General features: G+C 37.5%; 2 protein-coding genes across 3 annotated transcripts; both read right to left on the bottom strand.

Moving 5' to 3' along the window:
• Window positions 1–1922: 1922 nt before the first annotated feature.
• Window positions 1923–5044, bottom strand: LOC111783402 (THO complex subunit 4A). 2 transcript variants are annotated; one of them, XM_023664328.2, is made up of 5 exons: window positions 4707–5028; window positions 4373–4519; window positions 4219–4287; window positions 3952–4133; window positions 1923–2321 (listed from the first exon to the last, which is right to left on the bottom strand). In XM_023664328.2, exons 1-5 carry the CDS (start codon window positions 4869–4871, stop codon window positions 2159–2161), a joined length of 726 nt encoding a protein of 241 aa, XP_023520096.2. In that variant the 5' UTR covers window positions 4872–5028; the 3' UTR covers window positions 1923–2158. The 2 variants fall into 2 exon arrangements, with proteins under 2 accessions (XP_023520096.2, XP_086976930.1); XM_087120804.1 differs by lacking the exon at window positions 1923–2321 and adding an exon at window positions 2946–3087 and having other exon boundaries at window positions 4707–5044.
• Window positions 5045–7968: 2924 nt separating this feature from the next.
• On the bottom strand, window positions 7969–10034 carry LOC111782838 (actin-depolymerizing factor 2). The gene is made up of 3 exons (XM_023663656.2): window positions 9856–10034; window positions 8471–8736; window positions 7969–8349 (listed from the first exon to the last, which is right to left on the bottom strand). Exons 1-3 carry the CDS (start codon window positions 9856–9858, stop codon window positions 8199–8201), a joined length of 420 nt encoding a protein of 139 aa, XP_023519424.1. The 5' UTR covers window positions 9859–10034; the 3' UTR covers window positions 7969–8198.
• Window positions 10035–12629: the final 2595 nt, after the last annotated feature.

Raw genomic sequence — 12629 nt, 5'->3', positions numbered from 1 at the left:
TCCAATATGTGAAACTATTAATATCATCGAGACATGGATAACCAACAAAGAAATACCTTCAATTAGTTCTAAGCCATTGGAAGCACCTGATGCTCTATGGAACAAAACGTTAAGAGTCAAATCTTGGCTCAGTGAGTCTTTTCATCCGTGATAAACTGTTTGCACCCGTTCTCCATTTTTGTTTATGTGGAACGAGGAGAAAAGGGGCTTGCTACAAATAAAGCTCCTACAAGGCACAGCTACCTACACCATCTGTAAGAGACGCAAAATGGAAGTTCTAGGCATTTCTAGGCTGCAAAAACAGCACAGCTTCTACACTTCTCAATTCGTCACTTTTGGCTAAGCTGCAAGTTCATGTGAATGAACGAGCCATATCAAGCCATATTCCTAAAAGGAGTGACCCTCTTTATTTTATTCCCTTCTCCTATTCTTTCAAAGCCCATAGGTTAGGTGCTCCCACTTGACTAAGAGTTTCGAAAGTCATACTCTTCTGCTAAACGAAGCTACGAGTCTACCCTACACAACCCCAACTCATAGTGTCCTTCCTTGAGAGCTTCAAATAGATCTGATGAGCTTTATCAGAAATTGTTACAAGCTTTGTGTACATGAAAGGACGCTCCAACATCTGCACTATCATTCTCAAACAGCCCCTTTCCTACAAAGCTGTTTCATTTGGCATGAACATTTTCCTTCCGATTTTCATATGCAATATGAGCTTGTATCAAATATTTCCACCTTCCTATTGATACTAAAATCAAAACCTATTGCAAAAGGTCCGGGAGTAAAATCATTTTTTACCTCCATGATTGATATGGCAAACGAAAGTCGACTTGATCTTTCGATTGATTACGACCCTAGTAATGATCGATCATCAACTCCATTTCTTCATCAACTACGAACAAACTAATCTAAGATTGAATTTCAAAAGGCTTCAAACATAAGTGACAAGGTAGAAATCTGAATGATAACCATAATATAGAAGCAAAAATACAAATCTGAACTATGTTATAGAAAGCAAAAAACTAACTAAAATGGACCAGTTTTGTAAAATCTAAATTGAATCTCAGATATATCGGTGCACTTCGACCAACTGCAATCGAGTTTCTACGCTAGGAGTTCAAATGACACTTGACAGAGTAGCATAATTCCCCTACTTTTTTTGGCTTTCTTAAGATACAGAAGAAACTCAACATTATTGCATGGTATATGCCTGGTCTTCTAATTATTGAATGCAAAATTCTGGAATATTTTCAAACAAAATATGCTGAAGAAACGAGACTGCAGCCTATAATAGTCATTACTACAACCACATGATAGTAAAAGGCATACACAATACTGAAATAAACGGAAATAAATGTAAGTGTTGTTGAATTCTAACTGCATACCAATTGTGTGAGATCCCACATCGGTTGGAGAGGGGAACGAAACATTCCTCATAAGGGTGTGAAAACCTCTTTCTAGTAGATGCGTTTTAAAACTGTAAGGCTGACGATGATACATAACAGGTTAAAGTGAACAGTATCTGCTAGCGGTGGCCTTGAACACTTACTTGGTAATCATCTCCACACCCTTTCCTTCCTCTCCATGCCAACAAGTAGAAGATCTTAACACATTACTTTTAATTCATAAAACCAAACGCTGCAAAGCAATATAAGTAGAAATTCTGCAGTCAGAACCCAATAATCAACATATTCAGAATAGATTGTCGGCTATATCTATCATTCCATCAAGGAAATATTATGATTTAGAAACGGTGTACCAGAACTTTGGCCTCAACACCAGAAGATGTGGTTGATTATGTTATAACCAATACTTCCCATGTCAAGCGCCCAAATCCTTCCATGTCGACAAGGAGTGTGCGCGACTTTCCCAGTTCCAGTGCAACTTTCATGGAAAATAAATAGGATTGGAGAAGATTAAGAAACAGATAAGTAACGGGAGATTACAGATTCAAGCATATATAACACCTCATTGTAGTTTACTGCAACAAATAACAATTGAAGCCCAAACTCCACATCCTAGCAAGGTCTAGTGGTTCTCTCAAGGTCGGGCTTCATGATATGACTCGCAAAATAGAAAATGGTATCCTTATCACATTTATCATCAAGCACCTAACGAAGTTGGGAATATCAAGCCCCAGGAAATCACACCAAATGATTTAATTGATCTGCATGGCTTCTTCATGATATTTCTCCAAATCAGCATCTAGATCTTCGGCAGATAATTTCTCCCCACGACCTCTGCTACTCCCACGTCCACGCCCTCCTCTTCCAGGACCACGTCCTCGTCCACCACCCCGGTTTCGGCCCAGTACATGTCCACTGTTAAAATCAAATGAAAATTTATTAAGTGCATGCTGATTAAGAGAATCAATAATAGCAATCAAAATCAGATCAAAAGTCTAGATGTCAGCAATTTCAATTAAAATACATAAAACATAATTATCAGCCTCATACTTAAGCACCAACTGAAGCATAAAAAGAACAACGTAATGCATGATCATGTACACAAATAACTACCAGAACTGTTCAGAGGCAGGCAGAAGTCATACGGGTACCAAAGTAAAGAAAGAACGGCTTCTATCAACATCGCACAATTAAAATATCTGTGTGATAAATGTTAATAAGGCAGGCTTCGTAAACAGTTTACCCTTTTCATATAATTCATCATCAATATGGAAAAGCTTAAATATCAAAACTTACAGAATCATATGATCAAAACATAAGCTGATTCTGGACCCACAAAGAGATGATGAACCTAATAAGGGGTCAAACCAAAGACCACTCAAGCCCTCTAATGAGCCTGCCATTACTCCCTCCCCAAAGGCTCCACAGGCTCCACATAATAACATACACCTCAACAATGACACACAAACTTCTTGCAACTTGGAATCTTTCATCTACAATTCAATAATCTTGGTCATTAAACTATCCAAGTTATCATTAACTAGACTCTTTTCTAAAAGGATTGACGCGCAAAAGAAGGAACCCATATTAAGTTTTTTCTTGCATAAAATGTGGCAGAACTGGATCCCTTAATGTCGTTTGTTTATTGGAGAACTTGAATAGAAATCTTGTAAGCTTTAACCTACAACAAATTCAGTTAGTGGTCAAATAGACAATTTGTACACTCAAATACCCAATGAAAATAACACCCAGCATTCCAACACCAAATGAAGTAGGTTCATGTGGTTTTTTGACAATACTAGCCAAGGTGTGAAAAACTTGGTCAGATACCCACAGTTGTTAAAAAATATTAATAAACATTAGGAAGCAGCTAATTATATGCGATCAAACGCAAATTTGAGAAATAAAAGTTGTTGAATGCAATTGCTCCTAGAAACACATTGTCATCATAAACAAAATTGACAATAAATTATGGATACAATTTTGCCTCCGTTAGTGAGTCTTTTATATGCCCTAATATTCTTTCAAGTTTTCTCAATGAAGGTTCGGCTACTTATCATTTATCATAATATATATATAGATAGATAGATATTTAGATATATATAATCCCTAAGTTTCTCATACAAGTGTAACAATTTTTCTTCGATTAACATCATATGGGTTACCATTTACTATGTCCATAGTGTCAAACGAGAAATACCTCCCTTTAAGTACACATATCTTAACGAGTTGTTGAAATTAAATATTTTTATGTTCAATTTAATCCTCTCAAAACTTTCAGCGGACATGTCAAAAAGCAATGAAAAATGATTTTACTATGAACTAAGTCAGAATAACAAGAAAATGTTGAAAAATCTACATCAAAATCCAATACAACTCTAAAAACAATTACTTCAATCATGGGCTTACAGAAGTATTATAAAGCAAATAAAATTCATATCTACTTCTGAACACATACCATTAGCTGCGTTAATAGATGATTGCAATTGTAAACGCAAATGGAAAAAATCAGAAATAAGGACAAGTGAAGAGAGAAAATGTATACCCTCTTCGAAATCCATTTGGATTCCCAAAATTTCCATTTGCAGAAGCAGGAACAGCAGGTGTCACGATGTTATTTCCTACAATCTCCAACTTCATGTGCTTCCCATCTAGCTGAACATTGTTGTACCTCTTTATAGCAGCAAGCGCATCTGCTTGTCGTGAAAAAACAATCTCTGCTGTTCCCTACGAAGAACAAAAACTCAAACCAAAGCCAGAATATTGCTAAAAAGAAACAAAAGCTCTTGTGTTCTTCACACTTTAAACATACCTTTGACCTCCCACTTTTATCATAATTGATAGAATATCGTTTGAGATCACCAACTTCTGAAAACAGTTCCTGCATATACAATTTCAATAAAATCTTAGCAATACATACAAAAAAAATTCTCATGTTCAAGCCCTCAAATCCAAAATTGAAATACCTTGATATCCTCGTTGGAAACACCATAATCCAAATTAGAAACATAAAGCTTGGTGCCGGTTTCGATAGCAGAGGCCCGTGCAGGCTGTGAAGGATATGCCGCACCGTGATCTACAAACATGTCGTGTGACCAAGCCGTCTCCGGCGCCTAAACCCCCAATGTTTTTCAGAACATTAAAAACAAAATACCCGAAGTCCGTTTTGAAAAGAACGAGAAACTGGTAGAAGTAGTAGTAGTAGAAGAAGAAGAACAACAACAACAACAACAAGAGCTAGAGGATGGCGATGGTAGTAAGATTCATCGAAAGCGGGATGTTAAAACCCAAATCCTTCACCTGGGCAGTAGAATAGGGCGCTGCTCTATTAAGACCGCGATTGCGAAAGCGGCGAGAGGGACCTGGTCCAGAAGAAGCTCCGCCACGACCCCTGAAGTTCGAGGATCCGGATTTCTTGTTGTTCTTGATGATATCATCTAAGCTCATATCGAGAGGCTCTGCCATTGATGAGCGGAGGAGTGGTGGTCGTGGATCGGAGAGAGAATTCCTAGGGTTTCAACAATGGACAAAGGTAGAGGAAGATCCAGCGCAATATGCTAAATCAAACCCCATTAAAATTACTTCTTTGTTAGATCGGTTTGAATATTCAAAAATTATTTAGCAACAATCTAACGACTCAAGAACCTTATGCCAAATCCAAATCTAAATTTTGGTTATGAACTATGCCGAGTTTGAGTAGACCGGAATCTAAATGTAGGCTAAGTAAATGTTTGATGTAGTAAGATGAGTATTTCTGAACCCTTTAGACCATCTTCACGGGAATGGTGAAGGGAACCCATTAGAGCTATCTGGTCACTTGTTCGTTGTGTCTAAGTTGTGAGGGTTTTTATTTTGCTAATTATGTCGTTGCAAATCAACAACTGAGGCCGGCTCAAGAGGGGCCAACACTGATGGAAGTTCCGCATTGCGATCCTCCTCCCCTGAGGCACTTCTTAGAGAAACTCACACGTATAGACAGTGCAGAGTCTCACTGGATGGATAAATCAATGGGCTCGTCGGTGTCTAATCCTAAGGTGTGGAATATCAAAGACACGTTGACATGGAATATCAAAAACCGATCTTCTCACGAGAATAGATGGGACGATTTATATGAGATCCAACTTTTTTATGACTCGTGGAACCATGAAAGCTGGGAGACAACCTCGATTTCTCCATTTTCGAGAATCCATACATCCCTTATCATTATATGGACAACTATCTCTCAAGAGCACAATTTGAGGTGCTCGTCTTAATGAAAAAAATAGTACATAGAGCCGAACATATCTTCACATACCAAAAAGTTACGAGATTGCCCCTTTCATTCTAGGGTGATGGAAGGATCGTATCCAAGTTGGGCTACGAGAATCTCTTAATGCCCTATTCTTTCTTCCCATCTGAGTTATTTTACAAAAACTTTCCACAGCAAGGAAGAAGGGAGAACAAGTACATTTGGAGAATCTAGTACAACCGAGAGTAGTAACTGGTTTATGGATTATTACTCCGGGGGTAGTTGATATAGTTTTGAACCTACAAGCCAATGAATTTGTTTCTTACGCAGTTCATGCAATGAAATATTTTAAATTTGAAACATTAAAGGTATTCGTGGTTGAATGAATGACAACTCAAAATTAGATTCATAAAAACCTTATATTTCTTGAGGAGATTTTACTTAACGTAGTCACTCATTAATGGAACTTTAGCTAGTCGTGATAAAAAAGTTATCGATTTCACTTGGTGGGTCTATAATGCTTACATATTAATTTATACGATAAACTAGAGATGTTCGTTTAACCCGTAGAGCCAAATCTAGCAAATATTGATCCAAAACAAAGCAAAAAGTTGTCATTTAAATAGAGAATAAGAACAGAAGTGTTAGTAATTCCTCTCAATTAGCTAAAGGAAGTTAGAGATAAGGACAAGGAAAGTTTCCTTATTCTCTCGTGCCATCTACACAATGAATAGGTGGAGGCTCTTATACCCCATATCTAATAAATCGCATTTTGAGCTAGACGAATAAACTTTTATCATTAAGGGCATCATTTTAAATTTTAAAATTGTTTTGAAATAGTCTTTACTATCAAATTTCTACAATAACACAAAGTTAAAAATGTGAGAAAATAATAAATTTTGTCTAACAAATCTAATTACATTCAAAATGATGCTATTCGAGTTAGAACAAAATATCAAAATAATTCAGAAGAAACAAAATTTTCGAAGGGGTAAGCAAACCACAACATATGGGACGGTGAACAACATTTTGAGCATCCTCCTCTCACGGTTAATTGACAAAAATCATGGTTAAGACGTGAACAAATGAGAGAGAAGAGACGAAACAAAACAAGATCAAAACAATCGAACTTAAATGCCACTATTGTTCGATAAGTTTCTTAATACCTCCTTTTTCTTACGCAACATTTCTTATAATGAAGCTAGACAACAAATTGAACTCGAAAATCAAGTCACTAGCAGAGAATCTTCAGAAGTGCAATTGGTTGTTAAGGAATAAGATGTTGAACATCAGATGAAGTGGGAATATGTGGGCAGTGCCTTTCGTGTATAGAAGACAAGCTCACACAAATTGCTCAACCTTGGGCATATAGCTGATGATAATCCTTATCCACAGATACTTTGCAAGTTGCCCAAATTTATAGATAAAATTTTGGAGTTCACCCAGAAGACAAGATACCACGTTTAAACTCAAACGTGAAAGTGGTGCAGATTATTGAGATGAGTAGTCTCACATTAGCTAATTAAGAGGAAGATCACGAATTTATAAAAAAGGAACGCTATCTTTATGGTACGAGATCTTTCGGGGAATCCAAAAGCAAAATCACGAGAGCTTATGCTCAAAGTGGACAATATCATATCATTTGTAAAGGTCCGTAGTTCCTAACAGAAGGCCATTATATAGTCTCCTAAGTGAAAGATTCAAGGTTTATGAAGCCTAAACTTGGCTAGAGATGTGTTGGAGGCCTATTTGAACACCTGGATTTCCATGTGAACACTTCGCAAAGGCCTATTTGAACACCTGGATTTCCATGTGAACACTTCTCAAACATATATACCTACAATTTAGCCTATCTTCCATTATTTGATCCTTTAAAAAAGGTTTGAAGCTTGGCCAAACTGAATAAACCTTCAAATCCAACACTAGAAGCTGGGAAAATAGAGGCATATTGTAGAAATGGTTAAACCCTATTGCCCAAAAAAAGAAAAAAAAGAAAAAAAAAGATATCAAATAGATCATAGCCTTCTAAAGAAGATGGATCAATCTTTATTGTAGTCCTAGAATATCATGGATTCTTCTACTTCACTGTTGCAAAATGCTAATGAAATCTAAATTCTTCAATAATTTTGATAATAAGGATCAAAGAAGAGAGGAGCTACCAAATGAGAATCGAGTCAACCCGGTTAGAAAGCCTATGCTGCTGTGCCGTCTAGCAAGCGTTGACATTGCAACCATTCAGCTCAGAAGCATCCTTGGATCTAGAAAAAAAAAGGTCAACATTATCTTTAAATGTGCTGTGCATGATAAAAGATGTAAATCCAGACCAAAATCATGTAGCGTTACATAAGGAGATATTGCATTAATTCCACACGATAAATCATAGAATATAAGGTGGGGGGGGGGAAAAATGACCGAAGATTGTTCCAGATGGACATAATTCTATAAGACAAAACTTAGAAAACAACCCAATATGTAATCAAAGCACATTCATAAACCCAGCAATTAATAACATCATTTCACAATGTAAAACAGACACCACAAGAAGTTCATAACGAAGAAGCTTCTTATTTCGCACGGCTCTTAAAAACATCGAGATCCATTTCAGATGGGTCAGTAGCTTGCAGCTCAATTTGAATGCCATCCAATTCTCTTCTAAACTTGTCCTTTGAGCTTGCATAGATCATCTTGCTTCTTACCTTCGACACGTCGGGAGACCTTTGCAACAAGAAAAGAGAATAATGATGATTAGTGATGGAAGTTTAATACGCGGTCGGGTCCGGTGAGGAACAGAGAATAACACAGAATTTGCTTGTTTTTTCATTTATCATGACATTACCAAGCAATGAAGAAAATTCTGCTCTTCTGAACATTCTCCTTAGTCAGAAAGTCAAAATCATAAACCGCATATCGGCATTCATCAGCAGGAAGGCAGGCTGTGAAATCTTCATAGCTTTGACCTGGCTCGCCAACCTTTTCCACAATGACTTGCTTCTGCTTCTCTTCAATCTTATATACAATGAATCTGTAAGTTCTCTTGGTCTTCAACTCCAAGAACTTAAGCTTACAGTCATCGTGCACAGCCATACCCGATGCCGCGTTAGCCTGCAGGAAAAAAAATGTAAGTAATTGAAAATATAAATTAAGGGCAATGAGCCAAAGCTCTGAAAAGTATGCAAAATCAAATGTCTGAATGAGTAATTCAAACTTCCCTTCATCACTTTTAGTAAAATTCCCCTTAGAGTTGGATATTTATAGAATCTGCTTGGTTACCAGTATGATCTCCACATGGTTCTTTAGAGTCTATTCTCACAATCATTGAGATAACATTCATTGTTTTTGGCATAACCGAGTAGTTGCCTATAAATATCCATAGGCAATCCAAACCCAAGCAGTCTCAATTAAAGCAAAGTGTAGTATTTTACCGAGTGTATTGTAATCTCTTCTCGATTGATATTAATAAAGAGTGCGAGTGTTTCCCACAAAGAGTTGTGTTCAACAGCTTATTGGCTATAGCGTTACATTTTCACTCTCAAGAGAGCAGTATAAACTTTCAAATTTGAAGCAATACTGAAAATTGAAAGTGAGCATCATCATGATTAAATATAAAAAATCCATTTCATTCCCAATTCTTCCCTCTATTTCTCAGAGTCTGTTAGGGACTCATTTGAGGGCACCCCGCTCCGCCCCAGCCGAGAAATTATCATGTACCTGATTATCAAACAGTAATACACGCACTCCATTCACTTCACAAGATTACCATCCTGATGATATACGCGAAGTATCACCATCTTTCCACCAACTACCAAAACATCATCTCAATCACCAAAACATCTAAATCCACAGAACCAAGCACAACAAGACACCGAAACCCAGCTCCCAGCCCGATTAAAACACAAACGATCAATTTTGAGAGACTACTAAACCACGGTAATCAGAGATCAGTCACGATCACATCCAAGTACTTCCGATGATACTGAAATCAATCCTAAACAAATTTAAAATCAACCAAATCCGATCCCGAGGCAAATCGGACAAAAAAACTCAAACAATCTAGATCAAAACAAGAACAGAATATAGATCCACAGCAAGCAGGTCCTAAAAGCACATCCACAAGCATCAGAGATCAAAATCAAGCAAAAAGAAAAGAAATCGAGTACAAAATCAAGAAACAAATGAAGTAGAAATCAGCAAAAGAACAGGAATCAGTGAAAAGCGGCTTACCATGGCTGAAGCTTGAGTAGGGAAATTGAATCAGAAGATCTAGGAAGAGAAACGGAAGAAGAGGAAGAACAATCTTTAGCTGTGAGATGGGTAGAAAAGAAATCGCGAAATGTTTTTGAGATATTCTTCTCTCTCTCTCTCTCTCTCTCTCTCTCCCCTTCGATTCTTGCTCTCTTGGTAAGCGGTGGCTTTACTTTTTCCACAATATCATGATGGCGGTCATGCGCGACAGCGGAGTTGGAGCGGGTATCTCCAATCAAATGCCACCACGTGTCTATTCCTGAAATGACTCTTTTACCCCCGAATTGACCAGCTTGGACAAAGGTATAGAATTTTTTTTTTTTTTTTTTTTTTTTTTTTTTTTGGATACAATGTACTATTTAGTTTTAATGTGACAAAATCACACCTTAATTACCATATTTAGAGAGATTCCACTCTTGGTCGGATATCTTTATAAGGGTGTGGAAAATTTCTCCCTACCAGACATATTTTAAAACCGTGAGATTGACTACAATACGAGCGGATCAAAACGAACAACATCTGGTAGCAATGGGCTTCGGCTATTACAAATGGTATAAGAGTTAGACACCGAGCGATGTGCCAATGAGGACGATGGGTCCTGAAGGGTGTGGAAACCTCTCCCTAATAGACACGTTTTTTAAATTTGTGAGATTGATGGTGATACATAACGGGCCAAATGGACAAATATCTACTAGCTATGAGTTTGGAATGTTACACAATAACATACTAATATCGCTACAATAGAATGATGTGACAATTTTACTTATTTGGACCGTTCACGTGGTCGGTCATCTTCTTCATCAACTTGCTCTCTCTTTTTTCCCTTCTTTTCTAGCCCTTCTTGTCATCTAACACTTACTACTGTTATCTCGAAGTTCAATAGTTGATATGAACGATGAATGAATTACTCATTATCTAATTTCAACTAACTTTTGGGTAGGGGTGTATATTCAACCCAACAACCTAGACCAACCCAACCCGAACTGTAAGGATTGAGTTGTGTTGAATTAGCATTTCGGATAGGATTGAGTTTATTTTTCTGAACCCGAACTTAATCGGTTCGATTTCGGGTTCGTGGGACAAAACCTTCGCATAACAAAATAAAAATATATAAAATACATTACTCATTCTTGAAGTAAGCATATTTCAATTAAAATGCTGTATTTAATTCTATGACAATGTTGAACTATATTAATACGTAGAGAATTCTTAAAGTAAACATATTTCAATTAAAACGTTGTCTTTAATTTTATGACAACGTTGAATGTTTTAACTTGTTTTTTTATTTATTTGTATTTGATTGTGAACTTCAAATATATTTTACCTAAGATTATATCCTAATAATCATAAATTGTAGATAAATAAAAATTTTAATTTTTTTGACAACCCAAAACTAAAAAATTTTCGAGTTGGGGAACCCAACCCGGACCATGTACACCCCTACGTTTGGGCTTGGGTTCTTAAACTTATAAGGAGTTACGCATAGGTCACGTTGTGCTTTAGGCTAACATTGACGTGTTTAAGTTTTAACCCATCATTAGGTCTACGTCGAATTTTGGGGTCAAATCAATGGTCGAGCTATTGACATCCGTTAGTAACAGCCGTTAAAGGAAAGGAAGGAATTGGGTCGCTTTCGTTTGGGGAAGGCCCATGCATGAATGAAATGAGGCTGCTCAACAAGCAGAAGCAAGCACTAAGTAAGTTCGGAAAGTCTCAGGCGGAGCATTATTACTGTCATTCTATATTTCAATACCAGCTCTAGACAGAAGAAAAGAGAGTATTCTATCTGACTTTCTTTCTGTCTTTCCACAGAAGTCACTACAGTACTATATCGGACAAAGCAGAGTGGATAAGGGTGAGACAAGAACAAGAGCATTACTAAGTAAGAAAGAAAGACCGAGCTAGCATCTTCTAACTAAGGAATAACCAACAATTTTCAACAAGTCTAGCCTTCAAGGCTCGTGTTTACTGCTTTCGAACGAAAGAGAAGAATAAGCTAGGAAGAGGGCCCTAAGCTCGGGAGAAGGAGAAGGACTAAAACATATAGACAAGACGTGGTAGAGAGAGGCACTAACAAGATAAGGTGCAACACTCTAGCACTAGAATCATGCCACGTTTTGGTCAACCTTGTTAGGCTTGCTATGACATGTTTAATTGACCATCGAGGTGGGCCTCAAATTTAGGCTTGGTTGGACTCAAAATGGCTTGTTTTGAGGGGTTCAAATTTTGGGCTTTTTTTTTTTTTTTTTGCTACTTCGGCCCTATAATGCTCTCACTAGATGGTGTTATAACTCGGAAAGGTGTTCATATAACTCGAGAACACAATTTAACCCAGCGAACCAACCTAAATCACAAAGGTAAGATTGGGTTGGGTTAGATTTTTTTTTTTTTTTTAGGTTGGTTGAATTTGTGAAAAATAAAAAATCTGGATCAGTTCATATAACTGAACGACCCAGATACCAGATCCACCGCTAGCATATATTGTCCTCTTTGGGCTCTCCCTTTCGAGCTACCGCTAGCATATATTGTCCTCTTTGGGCTCTCCCTTTCGAGCTTTTTTTCTAGCTAAAACGCGTCTGCTAGGGAAAGGTTTCCACACCCTTATAAATGGTGGTTTATGGTGGTTTGTTCTCCTCCCCAATCAATGTGGGACATCACAATCCACCACCCATCGGGGCCCAGCGTCCTCGTTGGCACTCTTTCCTTCCTCCAATCGACGTGGGACCGCCCCCAAATCCACCCTTTTGGGGCCA

The sequence above is a fragment of the Cucurbita pepo genome, chromosome 20 (assembly GCF_057944985.1).
Source record: "Cucurbita pepo subsp. pepo isolate OVF chromosome 20, ASM5794498v1, whole genome shotgun sequence".
Classification (NCBI taxonomy): domain Eukaryota; kingdom Viridiplantae; phylum Streptophyta; class Magnoliopsida; order Cucurbitales; family Cucurbitaceae; genus Cucurbita; species Cucurbita pepo.
This window is presented reverse-complemented; position numbering and strand designations above follow the sequence as displayed.

Coding starts and splice junctions, on each gene's coding strand:
- LOC111782838 (XM_023663656.2), bottom strand. Junction 8,350..8,470: donor AGAATTTTCTTCATTGCTTG/GTAATGTCATGA, acceptor CTTGTTGCAAAG/GTCTCCCGACGTGTCGAAGG.
- LOC111783402 (XM_023664328.2), bottom strand. CDS start 4,871: ATGGCAGAGCCTCTCGATATGAGCTTAGATGATATCATCAAGAACAAC. Junction 4,520..4,706: donor CGCCCTATTCTACTGCCCAG/GTGAAGGATTTG, acceptor TTGGGGGTTTAG/GCGCCGGAGACGGCTTGGTC. Junction 4,288..4,372: donor TTTCCAACGAGGATATCAAG/GTATTTCAATTT, acceptor TTGTATATGCAG/GAACTGTTTTCAGAAGTTGG.